This window comes from Grampus griseus, assembly GCF_964374135.1.
Source record: "Grampus griseus genome assembly, chromosome: 21".
Taxonomy (NCBI): domain Eukaryota; kingdom Metazoa; phylum Chordata; class Mammalia; order Artiodactyla; family Delphinidae; genus Grampus; species Grampus griseus.
Window position 1 is genome coordinate 8,743,263 of NC_139015.1, and position 26,861 is coordinate 8,770,123.

Below are 26,861 nucleotides of genomic sequence, written 5' to 3' on the forward strand. Positions count from 1 at the left end.
GTCCAATGCTTTGAGAGCCATTTAAAAAAAATAAATTTTGATTTTTTTTAAACTTCATTAAAGCAGGAAGGTAAATCCAATACCTGATACTCTTAGCCCATAGAAGAAGTGTTAAGTGAGATTTTTAAAAATTTGAATTAATAAATGAACTGTGACTCAGAAACAGTTTAGAATTGTTTTCTAGAATCAATTTAATTCAATTTTGTTAACCATCCCTAGTGGTATTTAATGTAACATTTAACCTTTCGAATGGGTCTTACTGTCCTTGTTATATGGGTATCATGGATTAGAGAGTAAACAGAAGCATTATTTAGCATGGGGCACAGGTCATTTCGATCAGTTTCTGAGTGGTTGCTGGCTTATTTGCTCTCATTAATCTGATATCTACCAGGGCTTGTGGTCCTGTTTGTTTCAATGTCCTTTTCAATTTTTAGAAATACTCTTAAGTCATCATTATATAAATATTGAGCAACTTGTAATCAACTGAACATCCATTTATTTGGTGTAAAGTTCACTTTTGAGAAGAAGAAAGATGGTCATAAAAAATTGTATATCTGGGCTTCCCTGGCGCAGTGGTTGAGAGTCTGCCTGCAGATGCAGGGGACAAAAAAAAAAAAATTGTGTATCTGCTTATAAGTCATTAATGAAAGCATTGGGGATCTACCTTGTGGCGGAAGTATAGGTACATTTACCTGAGAAAATTAACGTACACGCAATTTTCTCTTCAGCAATTCAGTGATAATTGAAAAGTTCACCTGCTGTTATTTCTTGTTGCTGTGCTCCTTTTTGTATGTCAATCACTTACGCTTAATTTTCACCTGTTGAATTTACCAGGCATCCATTCTTCCATGATTGCTTCTCAGCTGGACTCCTAGGCTCTGTTTGGTCTTGATCTTAACTTTTGGGCCATTTTTCTATTTTGTTTAATCGTTATTCCCTCCTCCCCCATTAACTTTGGGTATTCCAGAAGATTTACATCTGGGGTCCCACTTATTTTTCTTTTTTCTTCCCTCCATTGTTACTCGGTAAATCAGGAAACTTAGGAACTTTTCTGGTGGTCACCTATTTTCTTGTAACTCTAGGGTACACCATGGAGACGGTGAACAGGCTTAAAAACAAAGAGCATAGTCACGTTCACAACTGAACCTACTAGTCTGCATCTGTGGCCATCATGGCCATATTCACACATCCTATTTTCCTGGGTCACCATCATAAACTCTTCCTCTTGTTGCTGTTTCTTCCTCAGTAGTTAACTCTTGATTTGCCATTTAGTTCCTTGATCATAGATTTACCGTCATTTATATCTGAATTGATGCCTGCGTTGTTTGGGGTAGTAAAGGTTCAGCTGCTCATAGATCCAGGTTAGTGATGTGAAAACAATGTCTCCCTTACACTTCAAGATATAAACCAATGAAAGGTCAACCAGAAAAATTAAAGTGTAAGACCAATAAGCTCATCCCAGGGGTCACCTGGCCATACATGCTTTATGCTCCCCGAAACTCAGCTCACACAGTCAAAATCATTTTCCAACGGGCATTTTTGTGTTCTCACTTCTTATAAGATTATAATGTCTTACAACTGCCGTTCAAGATCTTTTGCAAATCCAGCCTCTAAGATTTCAAGTCCCTCTGCCAACTTGTCATTTTCTTCTGTCAACTTTGTTACGCCGTCCTCCTGACTCCTTTCTCCCATTCTGAAAATTTACCTGAGAGCTTGAAACTTATTTTTAAAAAGCCATGTAATAATTTTGCCTTCAGTTTTACCTGAGGAAACATCGTAACTCTCCCAAATCCTTATATTCCTTTTATTATATCAAACAAAGCTCTATTGAGAACATGACAGATTTAATGGCATTTTATTATCTTTATTTCTTTTGATGTTGACAACAGTTTCATAAGAAAGTTTATTGTAGTGCTGAAGGGCAGAAATGCTGGATCCACCATGTGCAAATCCTGTCACCAATACTTGCCAGCTGTGTGGCCATGAGAAAGTTGCTTAACCGCTCTGTGCCACAGTTTCTTCCTCTCTAAAAGGGGGATAATAATGGCACTGACTTCATATATACTGTTAACATATATAAACCACTTGAAACAGTGTCTGGCTAATAGCACCTGCTGTATTAGTGTTACTAATTATTATTACATTAGAGCAGGAATAATGAAGTTGAATTAATATGGCTAAAAACTGGAATGTCTTTCTCCTTTGCTTCCCTTTTTAATGACAATGGTCTTATTTTAATGACTATGTTCTTATTTTAATGACAATATAGACTCTAGCAGACTCTTTCTAGTTTTATTGCTTCTAAAATTGGTATATATCGGAACCGCTGCATACTTTTACATTTGTGTGATTTCCGTAAAGTCCACATGGTGCTTTAGAACTGGGAAAATAAATTTGAAATTGCTAATATATATTGAGCACTTATTCTCTTCCATGTTCCCTGCTAACTGTTGAATCTGCGTTACCTCATACATGTGTCACAGCACACCCTGTTGCTAGGTTTTATTTTTAATTCCCCTTGTCAAGACATAGAGACTGAAATTTAAGTAATTTGTCCAACATTATACGGTCTGTTTCTGGAGGAGAAACGCAAGTCTGTCTGATCCTGATCCACATAACCCACTGTGCCGGGCACTTTTCTGTAGCCACTTGTCACTCCTGCATCCTTCATTTTAAAATGATCTTTCTCTCTTCTGTTTGTTTTTTTTTTTCGCGGTACGCCGGCCTCTCACTGTTGCGGCGTCTCCCGTTGTGGAGCACAGGCTCCGGATGCGCAGGCTCAGCGGCCATGGCTCACGGGCCCAGCCGCTCCGCGGCATGTGGGATCTTCTCGGACCGGGGCACGAACCCGTGTCCCCTGCATCGGCAGGCGGACTCTCAACCACTGCGCCACCAGGGAAGCCCAATCTTTCTGTTTTAATTTGGCCAAACCTTACCACTTCCCACCTTGAAGTATAATTAAAACTCCTTATACTTAAAACACTTCCTCTTTGAGTTCTTCTCATCCAGATCCTGTAACTTTTCAGGCATCTACACAGCATATCTCCCGAAATGTTCTTCACGTGGAGAAAGAGACTTTGGAAGTGGATGGCATTAAATTTCTCCCCCGCCCCTAAGAAATCCTCCTTGCTCTTGTCACGTAACTGCTGTCTCTGCATCTTCTTGTCCCACCAAACGGCCACGATTCAGAGAGTCAGGACAGAGAATAAATGTCAGGTTTCAAGATTTGAAAATCTAGCTTTCAAAGCATTCCGGAAGATGAGTACAGTGGATTGTTCTAATCCTTCCCAAAGGTTGCAGGAGGGAGCGGAGGGCAGTCTGTGGACAAACACATCACGCATCCGTTGGTTTTATTTCCAGGGGTGTATGTCAGGTGGGTGTTTGAGGTTTTATTTCCTTAAGCTGCAGTGAAACTCCTGGAAAGGCCAAGTGTAAACAAGCAGTCTGACATTCATCCTCCGGGGAACCAGTTTCCAAATGCACTTGCCTAATGAAATTTCATTAATTGTGTACATCCTGTTAAAAATGCTGCCCTTCCTCTGATGAATTTCAGACTTCTGTCCGCCAGCCTTTTGTCCCATTTCCTGTTGAATATTAGTGACATATTTTATTTTAGTATCATGTTTCCACTTTTCTTCTGGAAAGGGATTTGACATGGTATCCATTGAATGACTGGAACAGTTGGGTCAAAGGTTTGATGTGATAGCCTAATTAAGTCATTGAATTGTGACCATTTGCGCTTGCCAAAGCAGAAGTGTTACAGAGGGATTTTCAGTGAGCCTAATTGGAACGACAGCCTAGGTTTCAAGTCCTGGGTGTACAAACTTGGCTTCGTGGGGTCTGATGGGTGGAACCCTGCCGTGAGAGGAAAGCAGTGCGCCCAGAGCTCCTTTCAACATTCTTTCACATCCACAAGTGTCTGCACTGGGTGCCTGATTCCCATCACCCTAATAGGAATTTCTTGAAGCATCTATGAGGAAGAGTGCACATTACTTCAAGGAATGATTAAAGCAAACTAAATGTAGAGTCCAAGTCAATTCAATAAATATTTACTGAATACTTAATGTGTCCTCGTTGCTCTGGGAGACACCAAGAGACCGTCACCATCTTCGGGGAAACTGGTTGAAAAGTTGGTTCAAATAAAAATGGCAGAAGTGACAGTGGGGTTGAGTTTATTTTAAATTAGTCTTGTCCAGCCACTGGATTTTCATGTCTTGGCATTTTTTTTGTGTGTGTGAGTCATAAATCTTTGTGTAGACCTATAATCATTTTTGTCCATTTTTCACAATTTAAGATATTTTGAGGGCTTCCCTGGTGGCGCAGTGGTTGAGAGTCCGCCTGCCAATGCAGGGGACACGGGTTCGAGCCCCGGTCTGGGAAGATCCCACATGCCGCGGAGCGGCTGGGCCCATGAGCCATGGCCGCTGAGCCTGCGCGTCCGGAGCCTGTTCTCTGCAACGGGAGAGGCCACAACAGTGAGAGGCCCATATACCGAAAAAAAGAAAGATATTTTGATAATGTCTTAATGAAATGGCTGATGCCTTTGTAATATTATGTGCGTGTTTGCATTTTCGTGTTTGTTTGCAACTAGAAGTAAATGTTTTAAATCATCCTCAGTTACTTCTATTCTCTTGCTGACATTGTTCACATTAATATTATTTTCCTAAATTATAAGGTTGGTTGAAATCAAAATTTTCATTCTGGACAAGGAAGAAAAACACCAAAAGCATTCATATTCACATATTCCCCCCCAACCCCATCTGTTTTTCTCTCGCTGTTGATGATAGAAATTCAGCGCATGTCTCGCGTCTGTCTCTGATTATAAGGTCCCTAGCTCAGGCTAGCTGTTGGGCATCCCGGGTCATAAAATAAAGTGATTCTCCAAGATAGAATTGAAAGTTTTCTACCTTAGGAAATTATAGACAGTTAAATTCCAGACAGTTAAACATGTTTTTAAACAACATTTTAAAAACAGATGTATTGCCTTAGGGATGGTGAATGTGGAATTAAAAACAGAATTTCTTTTTTATAAAAGACCCATAGATGATTATAGATTATACTGAATTATTTTCTATTATGTTATCAAACAGGTTTTTGTAGACTGTTTTCAGAAATTATTTTCTAAAAACTAGAACTGAGCAAGCTGTGACTATACAGTGATTTCATAAACATGTCAGTAATATTAAACATCTAAATTGTAGTATTTGTTTTCTAAGTGTTTCTATATAGTTTAGTTCGTATGTATTTAATACGAAAATAAAATTAATCTTGGAAATCACTGAAATTCCCTCCCTGTTCACTGGGAAATGTCTATTTATCTCTCTGTTTACAAACAAAGAAAAAAAGAAAAAGTGCTCTTTATTACACATATATAACAAAATGTACCCCATACCAATGCAAAAAATTGGATACAGAAATAGAATAATTTTGTTCATTTGGAAATACTTTTTTTTGGAAAATCATTTCTTTTTTAAATGGTAGGATCCTTGGTGTATTTGAATTCTACATAGTAGCAGCTAACTTACTGATGATATGCTAAATGTAAACCAGAAATATGGAGACAGTAGCCGACAATCATCAACTTCGTCTATTCAATTTAATGGTGCCTCAATTAAGTTCAAAAGTACGTTCTATGAGTGTGAAACGGCATCGTGTTCATTAGGTTTCAAGGCAGTTGAATTAGACAGAGAAGCCTATCAATATGAAAAGTGAGGAGGTCAAGAAAGACCAGAATCAAGGCTATCTCACTGAAATGCAAGTGAGACAGTACTTGCCTTGTCAAAACTGATACTTAAAACCTTGTTGTGGGGCTTTCCTGGTGGCGCAGTGGTTGGGAGTCCGCCTGCCGATGCGGGGGACGCGGGTTCGTGCCCCGGTCCAGGAGGATCCCACATGCCGCGGAGCGGCTGGGCCCGCGAGCCATGGCCGCTGAGCCTGCGCATCCGGAGCCTGTGCTCCGCAACGGGAGGGGCCACAACAGTGAGAGGCCCGCGTACCACAAAAAAATAAATAAAAAATAAAAAAAACTTTGTTGTGAATCAGACACTCCAAACGCATAGATCCTTACAGATGGCTTGGAATATAATAGTGGTACAGTTTTTGTAAAAGTCTGATAGATTAGCAAATGACAGCTTTAATTTATTATTTAATTCAGTTGTTTATCCATCAAACATTGATTGAACACTTATTACGGGTGTGTATCAGGCAGTGCTGGTCCTGGAGGAATAAGGAAAAATATGGCATGGATATTCATTCATGCTGTATTTCTGTTATTTTTTCAGTTATCTATATTCTGCTGTATTATCTGATTTCTAACTATGTGGGACTGTAGAATCTCATAATTAAAAAAATAATCTAGATGTCCTTTAGAACACTGAATCTAAGCAGAGCTGTATCTTCCCCTCTTAACAAAATCCACTTACGTATACTTTTTAAATACTTCTTTACAGAAGTACTAAATTACAGATTTTACAAAACACAAATCCATTTCTCTGTTTAATTTTTTGACAAAATTAAGAGAATTTTTGTCCTAGATTTGCTAACTTTAGTAGTTCAAAAGTGGTCCATGTCTTGTGATATAAATTGATCTCAGTCGAAAATCTTCCTTTAACTTCTATTTCTTTCTCCTCTTTTTTTCTCCCAATAGTTTTACCCAGCCACACATGTGGAAATCCTGGAGAAATACTGAAAGGAGTTCTCCACGGAACAAGATTCAACATAGGAGACAAGATCCGGTACAGCTGCCTCTCTGGCTACATCTTGGAAGGTCACGCCATTCTGACTTGCATCGTCAGCCCTGGGAATGGAGCATCGTGGGACTTTCCAGCCCCGTTTTGCAGAGGTAGGTGCTGTACAGGGAGGGTGTGTGATGAGCTGACACCTGGACTCAGCAAATGACTTTGGAATTGACACTGGAAAAGTTTCCACTTAACGAAAGCAAGACACATCACGCTGGGTCTTCCCATGTCAGCTCATTCTGTTCCCTAAAGCAATATTGTACATAACCTAAGAAACCATGACTGCACCCTGTGAAGTCAATAACAAATTTAGATATGTTCCTTAAACATCCAAATTTTTCTTCATCCTGTTTCTCAAACCTTGTGGACTTCTACCTATTTTTATCACTTACTGTCATAGCATTCGAAGATTTAATGCACACATTTATGGCCTCCTTGCTTTGAAGTTTCCTTTTTTACCTTTTTCTCATTAAAAACGGCAGATACCCCTTGATAATTAAATTATACCATGGGAAGACTCTTGCAACACTCTCGGGCTTTAGAGATAGACCATAAAGGATTGCACCAGTGTAAGTGTTCCTCGTTATGATTTGTTGCAAGATTAGAATCAGTTTTCTGGAAGCCTTGTGATATTTAGTCTTTTCTGTGACATTATTTTCCTGATCCAGTAACTTTAGGAAAGGGCATGCTTTGACTCTTAGATTTTGATTTTCCTAAGAAAAAACTCACTTTATGGTTTCAAATGTAAAAGTGTAGCTTACATTTATTGAGGTCTTAATGTAGTTCAGAAAATGTGCTAAGTGCTTTACCTGAATCGTATCGCTGAATTCTCACAAAACCCCACTGAAATAATAAACACTCACACTCATTTAACAGGTAAAGAAGCAAATTTTAATTTTCAGAAGGTTCCAAAAGATAGCATAGGATAAGTTAAGACACAAACCCATGTCTGAATTTTTTTTATTGAAGTATGGTTGATTTACAATATTGTGTTAGTTTCAGGTATCCAGCAAAGTGATTTGGTGATACCTATGTATATGGATGTATCTATATTCTTTTTTTCAATTATTTTCCATTACAGTTTATTACAAGAACCCATGTCCAACTTTTTATTCATGTATGTAACCAGGCAAATCCACAGCCTTAGCTTAAGTCCTCATATCAAAATGTGTTGTTTTCATCAGTCTGTTTATATTTTCGTCTATACTACTTTAATGAATACTTTTCTATTTTTTTTGTCATCTCTGTTACGCGTTGCAGTCGCATGAGATCTTCCCAACGCGACTTATCTTAGTTATGGCATATTGCTGCTGCTGCTGCTACTATACTATTACTACAACTAGTATTAGTACTGTTACTACTACTGCCATTAATACTACAGCTGGTAACTAGTACATACCGATTGCTTGTTATGAGCAGGCATTACTTTTTCATGTGTCATCTTCACAGTAGGTATTTTATTAAAGAAGTATTTTACACGTGAGGCATCTGAGGGTTAGATGGGAAACATAACCTGTTCAAGGTATTCCAGCTGGTAATTACCAGAGGTCAGATCCACCATCTTCAAATCATCCCTGTGTCCTAGAGAAATTCCTGCTGTGGATGTTTTCTACCACGCACATCCATTACTCCTCCTGAAATGCTCATTTTCTTGCATGTTCCGCAGGTCTATTGTATCTCTCTTCTTTTTTTCCTTAGTGCTATTAATTATTTTACATCTTCTATTGTCAAAACAGTGGTGTCCTCAAAATCCAGATTTCTGTGTCCCTTCCCTTGTCTTTTCTGATCCCCTGATCCCCTCAACTAAGTGATACTGTTTAAGGATGCTGTCACTTGGATATCCTAAATATATTCCTTTTTCCCTGTTTCTACCACTGTGTATCTGATACTCACTCCGTGGAAACGCAGTCACTCTCTCCACTTTGCCCTGCTTGCCCCTTTTATTCTGTCAGACTGTCTTTCACGTCTCCCCTTTCCCACACCAGCTCTCCCGTTCCAGTTGTGTTTTCTTCTCACCCAGACCAGCTTCAAGTTGGTGAAATGAGCGCCACATCCAGAATCTCAGCCTTCATCCGACACTCTCCTCCTTTAGTTCCGCTCCCAACACACACGTCTTCATCATCACCTGTGCTCTCTCAGCCAGACCACATCAGTGACTCAACGAGAATTAAGTGCAAACCCTTGAAAACGCTGCCCCCGTGCTCCATCACCGCGTCTGAACTGACTTGTCCCCTTTCATCCGTTAGTGTTCCCAGACACAGATGTTATCCTTTTGTCTCCACGCGATGCTTTGCTTGATCTGACTTCCCAGAAGCCAGCTGTGTGCGTCTCCCCCAAGTGCTGTGTTCCTCACACCAAGCTGTTAGCTTGGCATCCCCTCCACGGTGGGAGTATTGACACCAGAAATCAGCAAACTCTACAAAGCAGGGTTTCTTCCCAAAGAGTTCCTTAACCAGCTCACCACTCCATGCCTAAATCCAAACTGTCACTCATTTTTTCCTGTTATGAAGTTTTCCCTTTCATCTCCGTTAAAGCCATAAATCTTACTTAGTTGTCAAGTTCACACTTAAGGCCAAATTTTAGTCACCTTTTTTTTAACCATTGCAACCCTTTTTTAAATTCTTTAAGAAAACCCAAGTCCTTTTGTCTTGAGCATTTATTTTGTTGCTATTTTATATTTTAACCTTATGTCTTCAGCGTTTCCTCAACTAGTTTGTAACCCCCAGAACATAATTCACAGTCATAAAAACTGTGTGACTATGTCCTTGCTTCTACCTTAAAATTATCCGAATCCATAGCTATTTACCCCTAATGCTGTACCTAATCCCCCATTCAGACATTTAATAGAGGAGTGGAAATATGCTGGGCATCAAATGAGGAGTTATTATAAACTGGAAAATGCAAAAATAAATATTAACAGTAACTACGCCAGTTTCTGTTTTGCTCATACCTCCCCAAGCATTTTCTTCTGAATTGAAGGGTCTTTACAAATTTCACAATTATAAAACTTACAAAGTCAAAGTTGATGTAACAGTCAGCTCATAATCTTTCCTATGTTGTCACCAATTTATTAAATCATATCAAGGTGCTTTTATCATAATATTTATCTTTTCTTCTATATTATAGATTATTAAATTTATGCTTATTTCAGTGCTTGGGATAGTAACATTTCAAAGGGCATTAAATTTGATATAATTCTTTTATGTAACAGATTTGAAAGATACAACACAGTTTGTCATTGATTTTGGGTAACTGGATCATAAAGAAAAAAGTCGATAATCGAATTCTTATAGATGTGTAGATGTGGCATATCTAGAGGAGATAAATTAATTTCAGCGATATGGACTTAGATCATTTTAAAAAATGAAATGAGTGTAATTTCTGCTTCCCCAACATCCTAGATATTTTGTTCCAGGAATTGCTTGAGTCATCTTAAAGTGCTGCTAACAGTAACACCGCTGAATCTTTGCAATGACCCTTTCCTAATTTTACATTGTAACTCCAAGTGGCAGTATTTAACCTGAACAATGACACTTAAATGTATCATTTCTAGAGTCACGCGGTGCTCTTTAAAGAAAAAGGATATAGCCATATATTTAATAAAGTCAGTGCATAATGAAGTGGGAGGTCAGCCAGATTTACTTAAAGCTGATTCCCTTAAATAGGAGACCAGCATCAAACCGACTTCTTTCAAGGATGAGAGTTCAGATTGTCTCCTTCTGGAGGTGTGTTTTTGTCTTCCTCATTTATCCTTGAGTTTTCACCTGAATGTCTGTATCTTCCTTCATCTCCCTTCATTATTGCACATTGTTCCTATTGTCCCTTCTGATCTTTACAAAGATGTACTGTTTCTGTATTTGCAAGTGTGGTGTGTATTTAGAGGAGAAACATAAAAAGGGGAAAAGAAAAAGAAAAAAAAAAACTAGATCTACTTAATGACGTATGCTCCCAACTCAGAATTTAAATGCCTTCTTAATTTATGTTTCCCCTATTCTGTTACTAAATCACAAAGACTATAATGTCACGGTCCAGGAATGATCATAAATGACTTTGAGCTCCAATATAATAGAGGGCCGTAGCATATGAAATCCAAAAGAGAAGGTGTTCTCCTTGAATGGAAAATGCGCACGGTGGGTCCTTGTCTCCAGATTTGTGATAAGATTGTCCGAGAAGGCAGAAAGGAAGTAGGTCAGGAGCTGCGTTTGGAAAATGCTCCTTCGTAAGAAACCTGTTGTCTGATGTGGAGAAATCCCCAGGGAGAAGTGGTCCTGTCCTCACATTAGTCCACCATTAGGTGGGGAAGTTGTTCTGAAACCATCTCCCTTTGGTCCCTTCAGTGAGCATTTCCGTCCACTGCAGCTCTCCAATTCTGGATCTCGTTGTTGAAAGCATTAGTGTGATCTTACGTCAACTGTCTTATTCCATGGATATAATCACATAGGAAATGTATATACGTTTGAGGACATGAGCTATATCTCTGGTCCTGGAAAAGGCTAGGCTCCTTTACGCTCTGGAAAGATGATAGGGTGGTTGCATCAGGCATATGCCGCCTGAAATAAGCCAGCTCTAAGCAAACACTAGTCTTCTCAGCCAGAGATGCCTGCTCCCCCTTCCCCAAACATTACCTTCTGATGTGCCTTAATTCTTTCAGTGATGGAGCACTTTGTATTTGCCAAGTATGCTTCAGAAAATAATTCTTAGCAGCTACTGCAGAGCTGAGATCCCTAAAGTCATAGCTCTGGACATTCCCATTCACAGGCTGTCCTAAATAACTTATTTTTGTATATTCTACGCTTCATAGATTAGCCTGTATTAACGTTATGTGCACGACTCATGTGAACTACGGTAGAAAGGCATCTAAAAATTATATGTATGCAATGTCAATTTGTAAATATGCGGAAACCCACAAATGTATGATCCTGTGTATACCTCAGATCACCTTGAGATGTATGCAGGGCAAGTAATAGTAGTCTTGTTTTGAAGGTAAGGAACTAAAGCTTCAATTGTGTTGACATATGTTGGTTTATGACTTGAACTTTGTAGCAAGACAGCTGTCCTTCTGATTTTATCATTCTACTCTTACTAAATTTGATTAAGTAGCATTTGTACATAATTTAAAAATTTAATAATACTGAAGGGATTATAGTGAAAAGGAGCATCCTTAGGCTGTAGACATTTCAATAAAATTTAACCGTTTTTGTCATTATCGTATATATGCTTATACTGTTCTTTCTTGCTTTATCAAGTTAAAACTTTTTAAATGGACATCTTGCAATGAGTGTTACTGTAATTTTATCACTCCATTCACCATGTCTTGTTTCTTCCAATTTAATTTAGATTTCTAAACATTATAAATCTGAATAATGCACTTGACCGTTTATACCTTATTTCTTTCATTTTTGACAGCATCTTTCGCCTGTCCACTGTATAAGGTGTGACTATCACTGCCTCTGCTCTTTCCAGTAAATGTTCTAATACTTTCCTTCCTCTATGTGCTCTCAGCTGTAATAGCACTTTTGCAGTATCAGAGTTGTGAACATGTACGTTTTATTCTATGCTCGTAATTAAGTCCTTCTTAATTTGTCTGAAGGCTGGATAGCAATAAACAACATTCGTGTTATTACAACTGCGTGCATACTGTTCCAACATCATCATCCCTGTGCCACTCAAAGAGAGTTCAGATCAGATGAGTTCTTTCTTAGCCTCAGTTATTCATAATAATGCCACAATTACCTTTTTCCCCCACATTTGGACCAAGACTTTCTCGTTCTGCTTGTTTAGTTAATGTAACATTAGCAGGCTCCAGTGTTACTATTGTCTGCTCTGCGTGTTAAACCCCAAATGCGCATTTCTGACTGGGGTTGGTTTTGATTGAGCGGTGATTTGGGGACTTTTGTGTCTGGCTTTCAGTCAGGGTTGGCAGCTCTGTCTCCATCCATTGGCAGAGGGAGGAAGGAGCCTGGGGTTGTTATGGGCAGGCCTCCCACACGTATATTGCACTGGTTAGACTCAGTCGTGTGGGCGTCCTTAACTGCAAGGAAAGCTCGAACGACAAGGCAGAAGAAAAAGCAGATTTGGTAAATGGCTGGCCTGTTGCCGTGACTGCCTTCTATTTGTCCTAAATTTTTGAATTATTTTTTTTCCCCTTGTTGATTTATAAAACTTATGTTTCATCCCAGTAATCCAGATATCTTCTACTTTACACTTATTTGAATTATTGCTGGGAATGAACTCTGTTCTTCTTCCTGAAGGTCACTGACAGTTCTCTAACGTAAACCAGATTGCATCGTATTTTGCATACACTCGTCTTCTGCGGTTCCTGAAGTCTCGGTCATCACCAGTCTCAGCATATTGTACCTTTGTCCCCTTGTCTGTACCCCTTTTGCCCTCATTTCCCCAAATCCATCACTTCCCCCTCCCTGTTCCCTCAGAGGGTCCAGCACTGGCTTGTAGGTCTGTTATAAGGCAGTGTTTCTGACACTTCTTCCCTGTTCCACTCAACCTGTTCACTATTTTGTAAATCCTGTCTTCTTTTCTCTTTGTTTCATCTCAGACAGTTTCCTGAGAAAGGTTGCTTTGGAGGAAAACCCTTTGAGCTTTAGCATGCCTGCAAATAGTCCCTGTCTGCATCCGTACTGATGGACAGTCTAGCTGAGTATCAAATTATACGTGGAAACCATTTCCTCCCAGAATTGTTAAAGCATCGTTTCATTATTTTAAGCATATTATTGGCTTCTGCTTGAAAAGAAATATTCCAAACTAGAAAAGTAATAAGTTTTCCAGGCATATGTCAAAAAAGAGAGAGAAAAAAAAAAACAGGTCTTTAAAAAAGCATCCACAAGTGAAACATTATTTGAGGGAAGATACTATATTCATAAGAGTAGAAGGATAACATACAGCATGGGGAAAAGCCAAAGATGTTCGGAATTAGCTAGGTTGTAGCCCAGAGCATCCTTCTTCTGTGTGATGGAGCTGGTGGGGGGCAGTGACCGTCATCATTCAGCCAGGGCCTCGGGGCTGTCCAACTGCCACACGCCTAACCAAGAAAAACTCCCAGGTCCTCAGTATTTAGATCAGTGCCGTTCGCTAGAAATATAACGCAACCCACAAGTGGGAGCCAATTATGTAATTAAAATTTCCTAATAACTACATCGATAAAGTAAAAAGAAACAGGTGCATTTAATTTTAAGAATGCATTTTCTTAACCCAGCATAGTCCAAAGATGACCATTTCTACACATAATCAGTATTATTAATATTAATGAAGTAGTTTGCACTTTTCCCTGAGTCTTTAAAACCTGACGTGTATTTCACAGTTAAATCATTTCTCAAGGTGAACTAGCCGCATGTTCTCATTAGCTATGTATGCTAGTATCTACTGTTTCAGACAGTTCAGACTTAGCAAGCAGAAGAATTTTAGTTTTCTTTTTTTCTATCCACAACAATCGTTAATGTATGCAGAGTTCTGGTGCTGTGAGTACATGTCACTTTCACTTATGATGTAGGGTTCAGTATACAGTTGTAGTTTTATGATAAGGACTCATAAGAAAATGGGTCTGAAATACACACATGTATGCCATTCTCTGATTGGAATTCTCCCCTTTAACTTCTCGGCAATTGCTGAAACAGATTTGAGCTGAATGGTATCGGAAAGGAGAAGCCTAGTTTTACTTTTACTTTTAAGCAGAAGATCACGGTGAGCCTAGCTCTCCAGTAATCCAAAAAGATTTCTCAAAAGGAATCTCGTTTCAGATACTATCTTACTTTGGGAAGAGATGATATTGGGATCTAATGAACGAAGGTTATGGGAAACTTTGAAGAAGAGGCTAATTAGCTATATAGTGGAGTTGGCAAAGAATTGGAAATAGCTTTGTGCGTGTATGGCTCCAGATGTATAAAAGAATAAAAATAAGAGTGATTCTAGGGAGAAAATAAACTAGGTTCAATTCTGGGACCTAGCAGTTATGGTCTATGCTACTGTAAGTACATTGGATTCCTCTCTCACACTTATTTTCCATCTATAAACTACTACATATACTACGGTAAGATGTTCGTACAGCAACCTAGCTACAGAGACCACACACCCAATTTCTACACAGTATCGTCAATAGAAAAGCAAATGTTTTGAAAAGATTGATATTCTCAGTGTTAGTATGAGGATTAAGGGAAATGACATATGCAAAACATCCTGCAAAGTCTTTAACACATAAAGAAGGTGAATAAAGCACAGGTGATCTAGCATGATGCTTATGGGCTGTGCAGTGTTATTTTCTCTCTCTGTCGTCAATTTTCCTACCTGTGTAATAGTACCTATTTCACAGGTCTGTTGTAAAGATTAAATGAGATAATCCAGATAACATCCTTAACAGAGAACTCGACACAGTGAAGTTCTATATGTATTAGCTGTTGTAATTACTGTTTCTATCTTCTCCCCGCTCCAGTTTTGAAAGCAAATTCAGATTTAAGTGATTGGAGACAAATAGATTATAGGATCTCAGCGCTAGTAGCTCTTAAACAAATGGCTTTTCTGCATTACTGAAATTCTTTGGGGAAAACAAAACAAAACAAAACAACAACTACCAGGCTGATTTAAGAAGAGAAACTGAATGAATAGAGACTCAGACAAAGAGCCAGTTAAGTGCCTACTAAAGGGTGAGTCCGTGTCAGGACAGGTCATTGTGTTTTATGTGTCACTACTTGGGCTGCAATAAGGAAACAAAAGCCACGTATACAGCGTGCGTGTAGATACACATATGCATATAAATAGTATGACAGTATCGAAAATGTAGATTTGGCAATAGTCAGCTGGAGATTATTTCTAGATTCCTTTTCCTTAAGCGACTAATCAATCAACCTTTTTCTTAAGGGATCAATCAATCAAACTCAACGTATTTTTAATAAGGAACACATGGAGGAGCATCTGTTATCTAATGATAGACATTTCAGCTTGGTCACTCAAATTGTAGATTTTTAAGAAAAAGGTGCGGTGATAATAACAGTTAAACCTGTAGCAATGACCAAATGTCAGACATCATTTACATGCTTTACAAATATTCTTGTGTTTAACTTTCACAATAACCCCGCAAGTTTTGTATTATCGTTGATCCTGCTTTTCAGTCAGAGAGACTCGGGCACAGAGACGTGAGGTGACTTTTCTGAGGTCACACAGTAGTGAATGGGAGAGTTGGAATCTGGGCCTGGTGTCTTATGCCATTGGGCACTGCAGTGCCCGGCTCTTTCCCTTTTAATTTATGAGAATAAAAAAATAGGTTCCTTTAAAGAAGGAACTTACATTTTCATTGGGGAACAAATATTTGAAGTTGGATTAGACAGACAAACATTTTCTTCTCGAGGGATTGGTGCTTGAGCCCTGAGGAATCTGGGAAGGGGTGGAGAGAACACGGCTTGTCTGGGGATGTCCTTCTTCTGAGAATGAAGCGTGTGCCTTGGTTTTCTCCGGGGGAGATGGAAGTTGGTGGTCTCTAGCATCCTCCCGTTTCTCCACCTGCTCCTTGGGCAATGCAGGAGAAGGTGTCTGGCAGACCTGCAGGCGCTTCAGAGATTACGAGCCTAAAAAGAGAAATATAAGGGCAGTAAGATGCCAGCAGGGAAGAGTGACTGCCAGTCTCAGTATTTTCTGCAGAAGCCTGTGGTTCAAAGCAAGCACCAGCTAAAACTGTTTTCTGTGGGCTTGATGGGAGCTACCACCAGCCACAGCCTCAGGGCTTTCAGATGAACAACATGATGTATAAACCCAGCTCAAGAGAGCCTTGAGCCCAAAGAGAGCTGTTTGGCAGTAGGATCTTTCTTATTATATTTTAAAGGCTAACATATGACTTGCTGCAGCTGTTTCTTTGTAGAGTAAGTCAATCTTGGAGCACAGGAGGCAAGCAGGGATCCATTTGCCCCAGTCGGATGGTCTTCCTTCTCTGGGGAAGGCTTCTCTTTGCATGAAGTTGGTCCTCTTTCCTCTTTCTCTGTCGCAACCCTAAATCCTTCCCTACCTCCAATTTGTCCTCGCAGGAATTCTCATGTGGGGGCAGAAAGGTGAGGCCTGAAGGATGCTGCTGGCATCTGGGCTCCGTGAACCTGCAGGGTACTGGTTCCAGGCAGAGTGGTGTTAGGAGGCCCTTGAGACCAGATAGAAGCTACCTGAGACGTGATTGGCCAGTAACTCTTCCCTCCCTGTTTTCCGTTTTTGGCCAACAGAATCTTTTTCAACCACTATGAATTACTAAAGAAGGAAAGCCAGGGGGAAGTAGAAATAGCATGGCTAAGCATTTTATTTAGACCAGATCTCTGCGGCAGGTGTTGCGTTATAAACTTGGCATACATTCGTTTATGTTTTCTTGTCCAAAAGTGTTCAAGGTTAATATTGATACTGAGAGTTTGCAGATGAGGGATCTAACTCCCTGAGATGTGAGGGATCCTGTCCAGGGCTGCAGACACAGTAGGTGGTAAAGGCCATTCTCACGTTGTGTCTTCTGCTTGGCGTGGGTAAGGAGAGGTGTTTTTGTTTTTTCCTTTTGTTCTGTTGAGAAGCGTGATCTGTAAACCACTGAAGAATAACCATAAGTGAGTTATGATCAGGGACTAAAACTGCTTACTCACCAAGACTCTGACCTTGTTTCTCTCTGTCTCAACAAAAGCATTTAAGATAAATATTCACCTAAAAGTGTCAAAACACAGTGTCACTGTTACTTGAGAGTTTTAAAGAGTGTAGGATACGGCAGCTGTTTTGCTTTTTTTGAAGAGTTGATGGATTTTATGCATTTCAGGACAGTTGTATTTCCTCGGAAGGATGACTGAGAGCATGCAAACATGCCACCAAGTATAGTACCAGGAGCAGTGTCGGCAATACCTTTAATAAAACATGCTAAACAAGGGATGTCAGTGCCTGAAGCTGCAAGTTTCTTTAACTGATAAGCCTTACATAAGGTGACTGGAGATGACAACGTGGCACTGGCCAGCGCTTTACGAAATGTCACTCAGGGTGTTTAATCGCAGACATTCTGCCACTAGTGATGATGGGGAAGACAAATGCTGGGAGAACATGTAGCTGGAGGGGAGGAGAAGGGAGAGAAGTCATGCTTTTTGCGGGTACCGATCAATTCTGTGATATTTAAAACACAGCTGGGTTTTCATCAGTTATGTTACAGAGGTAACGTTGTAAAATGAATATCAGATGATCTTTCTTGTCAGGACCAAGCATTGCAAAGTAAGATTGAATGAGGTAGTCTTCATATAAGAAACTCAGATCTAAATAAAGTTTGAATGGCTTTAGGCAATTGAGTTTTCAGCACTTTTCTTGCATACGGTGTAATAACCAACTCTAAGTCTTACCAAAATTGAAAAAAAATATCAATAACATATGTCAACATTATTAGAGTAAATCTGGTCTACATGGTTTGCATTTCACTGTGATACAAGGCTTTCTGATAAGCACTCTTTTTTTAAATATATATTATCTCATTAAATACAATCTTGGAACTGGTTTAAAGCATAGTCATAAGTGCCTGTATACAAATCATTTTGTGGATCAATTTACAGTATTTTTCCATGATTTGTTTTTCCATGTAAGTACCGTATTAGGTTGCAGGGCTGAAGTTGTCTAGTGCCCAAAAAAACACACGTCCAATTAAATGCCATTCATTGGGACAGGCAGTGATGGAAGTGTTTAATAGCGAGGACTCGGTCATTCAAGGTCTTGGTCATTCAAGATCATTTCTTACTTACTAGCTCAACACCATGGACAAGCTGTCTGCAAAACCTCTGGTTCTGAATCTGTTGAATTGGATTAATGCTACTTTTTTTTTTTTATAATTGAAGTATAGTTGATTGACAATGTTGTGTTACTTTCAAGTGCAGAGCAAAGTGATTCCGTTTGGATTGTACATATATAGCTGGATTAAAACTACTTTTAATTTCATGGGACTGGTAAAGTTTAAATGAGATGCTTGAAGTACTTAATACCAATAATAGCTATTATTATTGAAATCATTATCATTGAAGAGCTAGAATGGAACAGAAATGGAGACCGAAGGAGGCCAGTTCATCCTCTGAAAAGCTCTTAGAGACTAAAGTCAGAGAGCATAGTGCATTGTTTTCTCTTTTTAAGATTGGTATTAAATCATAAACATTTCAGTTTTAACTGACAGCATTTTCTTCTCAATATCCTCAATATTATACAAAGGAATAGTTCTCTCTCTCCCCATAATTGAACATAATGATTGTTTCCAGTGTTTGCTTCTACACATAATGCTATAATTAGTGTCTCTGTACATATAACATTGCTTTTGTTTCTTGTTTGATTATTTCCTAAGGATAGAATTCTCAGAATGTTATTTATGCTTTGCAAATTTGCTGAACAAATTTCCATGCCACAAGTATTTTCACTACAATTACTCTTGGTTTTGATGTTAGTATTTCCTTTTAAGTTGCTGAGAATTTACTAGCATTAAAATGATGCCCCAAAGTTGCTTTTTTTTTTTAATTGCCAGTAGAATATATCTGCTGTCTATTTGTATTTGTTCATTTGTTCTTTCAAGAAACGTTTATCCAGGAGAGACAAGATGTCAGATACATTTAACAGTCGGGTCACTAGACTTTTTCTGTCAAGGGCCTGATAGCAAATATTTTATGTGTTTCAAGCCATATGGTCTCTGTTTCCGCTACTGTAGTCAGTCATTTTAGAGCAAAAGTCTCCATAGACGCTACCTAAACAAATAGGCATGGCTGTTTCCAGTAAAACTCTATTTACAATAACAGATACTGGGCTGTATGTAGCCCACAGGCTGTAGTTTGCTTACATTAGTTCTTCGCTGGGGCTACAAAGCGAACAAAACTAGAAAAATGCCAACTGCCGTGAGAATATCTTAATGGGTAGAGGTAGACCACATAAATCGAAAAACAATGAGTAAAAACAAATATGTCACACATCCAATCGTAGTACGTGTTCACAGACGCTCTCACTAAGACAGTGACATTTGATTGAGCTGTGGTGACCAGTTGCTTGGTTTGCCCTGGACTGTCCTGGTTTTAGTGCCGGAAGCCCCATGTCCTGGGAAACCACTACCTTTGGCCAAACCAGCATTATTTGGACCCCTCGGAGAGGTGAGAGATTAAACTGTATGAGAATGTCAAGAGCGTGGTCCAGATCAAGGAATCAGCCAGGGTTTTGATCCTGAGTGACCCCAGGGTGAGTGGAGAATAATGCAGCAGCCAGTACGGTGGAGCAGACTGGACAGTGGTGTGGATCTGGGAGAAACGGTCAGAGAAGATGGGCGTTGAGAGATCCTGGGAGCCCCGTGGACCGTCATACAGACTTTAGCTTCTATTCTGAGCAACGCGGGAAGACACGGGAGGGTTTTGACAAGAGAAGTGGCATCATCTCATCTTGAACGTAAGAGCCTTACGCTGGCTGCTCTGTTGAGCAAAGAATATATGGTGGGAAGGGCAAAGTGGGAAAACCTGTTAGGAAGCCACTGCAGTCTTCAAGGGGAGGGATGATGTCATGTTGAGAGACAGTAGGAGCAGGGAAAGCTGCGCAATGCATTTGGGTTAAGAATACAGCTTAGAAGGGTCACCTTTTCCGAGAGACTTCTCTGAAGACCTACTGGACAGTAGATTCCCTCCCACCTCTGACCCAGGGCACTCTTTATCCTATCATTCTTATTCTTTATCATTGCATTAAAAAAAAAAAACTTACGGACTTCATTTTTTCGAGCAGTTTTAAGATGACAGAAAACTTGAGCAGGAACTAGAGAGCGTTCCTATATACTAATTCCTCTGCCCCCTGCACAGTCTCTCCTATTCTTCATATCTTACATTAGTGTGGTACCTTTGTTACAACTGATGAAATGATATCGATACACTTTGACAAATGCATAATGCCATATATCCACCATTACAGTATCATGTAGAATGGCTTCACTGCCCTTAAAATCTTCTGTGTTCCACCTGTTCACCTCTCCCTCCACCAGATACCCTGGTAACCCCTGATCATTTTGCTGTCTCTAGAGTTTTACCTTTTCAGAATGTCATATAGTTGAAGCCATACAGTATGCAGCCTTTTCAGACTGGCTTCTTTCTCTTCGCAATATGCATTTAAGGCTATTCCATGTCTTTTTATAGTTTGGTAGTTCAATTCCTTAGTTTTCGGAATAATATCCCATTATATAAATGCAACAGAGTTTGTTTATCCATTAATCTATTGAAGGACATCTTGGTCGCTTCGAAGTTTTAACAATTATGAATAAAGCTGCTATAAAAACAAAACAAACAAACAAACAAAAAAGAATACGGTTTAAAGAAAGAGCCAGTAGAATTTTACGATGCAGTGGTTACAGGATATGAGAGAAATAGGAGAGCCATGGATGACACCATTTTTATCTAAGCCACTGGAAGAATGGGGTTCCCATTTACTGAAAGGGAGAAAGGGAATTTCAGATTTGGAAAAGGAAAGGTCAAGAATATGATTTGGGGGTTGGTAAGTCTGGAATGCTATTTAGACATCCATATGGATATGCCAGGTTGGCAGGTGGATACAAAAACTGAAATTCAAGAGAGATCTGGAATTGAACTACAAATTTGAGAACTGTCGACATATGTACCGTATTTACATCCACATAACTGAAACTAGATGAGATCACCCAGGTAGTAAATGCAGTTAGGAAGAAAAGAGGTCCAAATACTGAATACTGGGCACTACACTAAGGATTGGGAGATGGAATCAAAATAATGAGGAGATTGAGAAGAAATGGTCAATAAGATTAGAGGCATCCACGTGTGTAGTATATAAAGTCGTAGTGAATAAAAGCATATGTACATGTTGTACTAGTGTCATTTTTTTTTATCTTGTTGCTATACTATACCTTTGTATGATGTAATCATTGGTGGAAAATGGAAGATGGGTACACAGAATCACCCTGGACTATTTTTGCAACTTCTTATGAATTTGCAATTATTTCAAGATAAAAGAAAGTTTTAAAAGTATATTGAGAAAAATCCTTCAAGGAGGTGGAGATGGATAACTGTGGGATGTTGTTGAGTGCTTGTATAAGATAAGAACTGAGGACTGACCATTGGATTTGTTGGTGTGGCTGACGTGAGAAGAGCAGTTCTTGTGGACCGCTGAGGACAAAATCCTGACTCAAGTGGGTTCAGTAGAGGATGGGAAGAGATTAAAGATTGCAATTATATACATTTCTTGAGATGTGTTGCTGGGAGAGGGATTTTTATAAATAAAGTTAAAGGTAGATATGGAGTCTGGAAAATAGATGTGGAATCAAAAGATAGTTGCTTTTTAAAAAACGTTTTTTGAATGGGGAAAATTGTAACATGTTTGTATGCTGAGAGCAGTTCTCCAATAAAAAGGGTAAATGATCATTTGTTGGGAGGTTTGGCTTAGAAACTTGTTCAGGGATGAAAGCAAGAGCACAGACAGCATTAACCCTAGGTTAAGAGCGTTTACCATTCATATAGGAAGGAAATTTTATGAGCAGAAAAGCAGATAGGTGATCAAATATGGTGTCAATAGATTGTAAAATGTCTCTTTTGATTGCTTCTGTTTTCTTAGGGAAATAGGAAACAAAATCACCATGTAGTATTAAGGATGTGGTAGGAGATGCTGGCAGGTGAATGAGGAAGAGGGTACAAAATGGTCATTCCCCCTGAAAGAGGACTGAATGGATGAAGGGTACAAAGTAGGAATGTCATCATTGAAAGCCAACTTGGATGTGGTCCTTAATTTAAAGTTAGACCCATTAGTGTATTTTTGTTTTGGGTTTTTCTCCAGCCATGTTTACCAAGGGAGAAAATGTGGATTTGCCCTGATTTGAGTCTAAGGTGTTGACAGTGGAGTTACGGCAGACCCAAGGCAATGACTGAAATGATGGCCATGAAATCTGAGGATGGCAAGGGGAGAAATGGGGACATGAGGGGCCTGAGGGGAAGGAAGTGAAAAAATGTCAAGATCAGGGAACTGTAGGTCTATCGGTGTCAAAGAAATATTGAAGTTAAGGTATTTGAGGCAGTGACCTGGAAATATAGAAAGTGGAGGTCTGAGAATGGGACACCCCACCTTGCAGCTCTGGAAAATGATCATTTATTGGTATTGAGAAGATGAAGGGTGATGGTGGGAATGAATGACTGTGTGGGGTTAGGTTTTTGGAAGAGGAGCCTAATGAACTGAGAGGCCAATATTCAGAAGATGATCTAACTCGATACTGAAATCAGCAAGAATCAAGACAAATGTAGAGCTGGAGAAACTGAGCCAGAAGTAAACATCTGCAAGGACTAGTGGGGCTGCCCAGGGGATGTTGTAGATGACTCCAGGGAAGAAGGTGTTGGATTCTGAGGACGAGAGACTCCACGCTGGGGAAAGAACAAACGTGGTCCAGAAGTCGTAATGAGATGCATGTTGGTGGGCATGTCGTCCAGCTCTAGGGACAGTGGTACTTGGGCTACGGATGCTGAACATTGACCTTGGGGAGGATTTCATGATGCAACGTTCTCAGAAGACAGCCGGCTTCCATGAGGAAGAAGTGAGGGGATACCTCAGAAGTGGCTGAGATGCAGGAAGTTTTCCTGATAGTTGACCTTGAGTTTCAGAGGACCTAGCAGAAGGGTTTTAAGAGCTTGGGAGAGGTCGGGGTCAGACACGTGAGCTTTGTAGAACTTTGAGCGAATGAGGGTCTGAGGGGATGAGGGGTGACCTAGGAGACCAGCATTCCTTCCAGTGTCTTCAGTACCTAAGGATGAAGGATGTAAGAGGTTAATCTCCTGATGGTCTCAGGTGTGACGTAGGTGGTGGTGAGGCTACAAGAACAGAAGCAAAAGATCTGGGCCCCCTTTCATTCCAGCCCCAGGAGGAGTGGAAACCTGGGGAAGGAGGCTGCCTCCTGGTGACTGGGCTCTGTGTGACTCTCCCCTCCTTCTGAAGCAGCTGCTAAACTCCTGGTGAAAACAGTGTGTAGACTTGGAAGGGCAGTTTTACTCAAAGCAGTGATACAATGGTCAAAATAATTAAATAAACTATCATTGAGTGATCACTGCATGCCAGATGGGAGGAAAAAATAATATTTTTACTGAGTTCTTAGTATTGTTCTGAGCACTTTACAGCTATTGATCTGTCTAACCTTCCCAACCACCCTGTGAATAGATGCCATTATTATCTTCATTTATAAATAACCAAACTGAGGCCCAGAGAGGAGAACTTGTGACACAAAAGTGGGAAAACCTGGATTCAAACCCAGACAGTCTGACTTGTAGGTACCAATATTCTACACAGCCCTAGGGAAGGTATATTAGAGACTATTGCCTAGTATTAGACATTGAACATTATAAAGTGTGTGTGCGTTTCTTTTTTCTTTCCTGGATGCTTTTCATACAAATTTTAAAATTGAGAAGAAACTATACAACCCACTGTATACCCTGCATTTTATAAATTCAATATTCTAGGTCAGGAATTTGTTGAAGCAATGTTACAAACGCTCGGTAAACACTGCATGGTTTGGTTCGGGTGCAACATACTTTATTTAATGATTTATCTGTTGTTAAACATTTAGTTGGTTTCAATTTTTCTTTATGATAAATATGGCAAAGTATGTCTCTAAATAATGTTTTATTCTCTATTTTGAATCATGCCCTTAAGATACATTCCTAGCAGCATTTATACCCAGGCAACACTTATAATAATTTTACAGTTTAGGATGAAAATTTTTTAATGTTTTGAAATTCCTTAGGGGAAATAGTGCACTCTGATTTCTGCTTACAGTTAGAATTATTTTCCCCACTTACAGAAATCAGTAGGTTCAAACACATCTTTTATTAAAAACCTTATCTGCTTCGTGGATTAACTTGATGGCATTCAGACTCCTTTAAGCTGTAGAATGTTTTTTTTTTCCAAATGTAAGATTTTTTGAAAATTCAATATAGGACACGAACTTAAAGAAATAATTGCTCTGATAGACATTTGGTGTGGGAGCAAAGCCCAACCACTTGACTTTATTTGCTACTTGTAACCTGTGACTCCTACATGTGGATGTCCTAGGAGCACAGTTTTTAAAATATAGAGTGAAGTGACTCAATATTATATGCATCATTTTTTTTTTTTTTTTTTTTTTTTTTTTTTTTGCGGTACGCGGGCCTCTCACTGTTGTGGCCTCTCCCGTTGCGGAGCACAGGCTCCGGACGCGCAGGCTCAGCGGCCATGGCTCACGGGCACAGCCGCTCCGCGGCACGTGGGATCCTCCCGAACCGGGGCACGAACCCGTGTCCCCTGCATCGGCAGGCGGACTCTCAACCACTGCGCCACCAGGGAAGGCCTGTATGCATCATTTTATTAAGAAGTATTTTGTGTGCTAATTTTTACAGTCAAGTATTTACTTGGCAGTTTCGAACCTATCTTCATTTTCTTTCTGCGCAATGTGTAAAAAAAAGGTGTATGGGGGGAGATGATGGAATTCTAAATAGCATTTACTTAATTAGATTCCCCCCAGTTTTTCAGCTTCCAGACAAAACATTGCTCTGGATATAGCAAAATTAATGTTCAAGTAAAATTTTTGATACATTTGTACTGCTGTGAACATCCAGGGATAAAAGAAGCTTACATTATGTTCATATAACTATATTATTTAAATATTGGTCAGAATTATTTATTTTTAATGGTTACTTATTTTTTTTAATACATTTTACTTTTTATATGTGGTTTTTAAGTTTACATCAGATGCTTACGGAGCTTGAAATAATTCTTCAGTTTCCGGGAAGATTGTTCATAATCTCCCTTAATGTTTTGCTCTGATTATTTTGCTTTCTCTGCCTGCCTTGGTTTTAATTCTTCTAGAAATTTCCCCACTGCTCTGCTGAGAATAAAAATAATATTTCTGGACTTGTGGCTTAGCTACTTGATGAGAACAAAGCAAAACAAGCCGTCAGCTAAACCCCTCCTGGACCTGCTACCATGATGAAACCTTCTTCTTGGCAATTAATTTTCGTCTGAAATACCTCTCTGCTTAGAGGCTTGCTGTTGTTTTTAGTAGAGTATTATTTTTTTAAACTTCATGCTTGAAAATGCCTCCTATTTCTATACATAAATTAACTTTTCTATTTCTACTCTCAGAAATGATATAGTTTGATGCCATGCTTAGGCCCAGAAATATATATTACTGTAGTCCCATTTTTCCTACTGAAGGTGACTGAGTATAGGCTCCAGGTAACTGGTATATGTAGGAAATGCTGAGTCATTCACACAATGAGGCCGGGGCGGGGGCGGGGGGGGCGGGGAATTTTACTGGGCTGCAGGCCGCCTACTAGGAATAGCAGACCTGTGCAAAGGCAAGCTCGTAAAGCTTATGGTTCAATGCTTCGCCCTTAGCAAAGTGCTGAGACGTAACAGAGCAGAATGAAGACACAGGGAATGGTCCAAAGTAGATGCCAGTTCATACACAGCTGTCAGAGAAGGTGGACCCAGGAAGGGGACTAATGAACAGACCGGAAGGCAGGACGGTGAGTGCAGAGACCCTGGGGCAGGGACGCACTTGGCTGTGGTCCCAGCAGGCTATGGTTAGAGGGGGATGAGGAGAGGTGGGGTGGACAGAGGCCAGGCAACGTGGGCGTGAGATGGGGGCATTGGGTCAGATCACCTAGGGCTTCTCAGGTCCTGGTCGGGTTTGATTTTATTCCGAGTGGGGATAGGGAAAGTTTAACAGTTTTGAGTGGAAATTTTTAAGATTCAAGTTAAATTTTAAAAGGATCAGTCTGGTTAATTTGAGTGAAACAGATTTCCAGAGAAAAGATGAGAGTAAGAAGATCGTTTAGTTTTCAGTACTATTGTGTGTGTGCTTGTAAGTGTATGTGTGTGTGTGTAAACAGCATTAAGAGATGATTCCAAAGGTCTGTGGCCATTATGTGTAATATATATGTTATATATATATATATATATATATATAAATCTAGCTAATGATCTCTAGTTTTGAAACCTCTATATCTAATTTTCAAGTAAAGCATTTGATTTTAGTATTTTATTTATGAATAATTAGAGAAAAAGTGTTAAATTGTTTAGTTTAACTGTGTTTTTGCAGTGTTACTGATTTATAACCAGTGAGGCCTGCCTTGTGAAAACATA

General features: G+C 39.5%; 1 protein-coding gene across 1 annotated transcript in view; it reads left to right on the top strand.

The window, feature by feature from the left end:
• CSMD1 (CUB and Sushi multiple domains 1) overlaps nucleotides 1-26,861 on the top strand; it is a gene marked incomplete at its 3' end in the record, with an annotated part of 1,748,580 nt that overhangs the window by 863,343 nt on the left and 858,376 nt on the right. Inside the window, exon 4 of the mRNA XM_082680517.1 lies at nucleotides 6,647-6,841. Within this exon, the coding sequence (XP_082536643.1) occupies nucleotides 6,647-6,841 (195 nt within the window). The remainder of the gene's footprint in view (nucleotides 1-6,646; nucleotides 6,842-26,861) is intronic.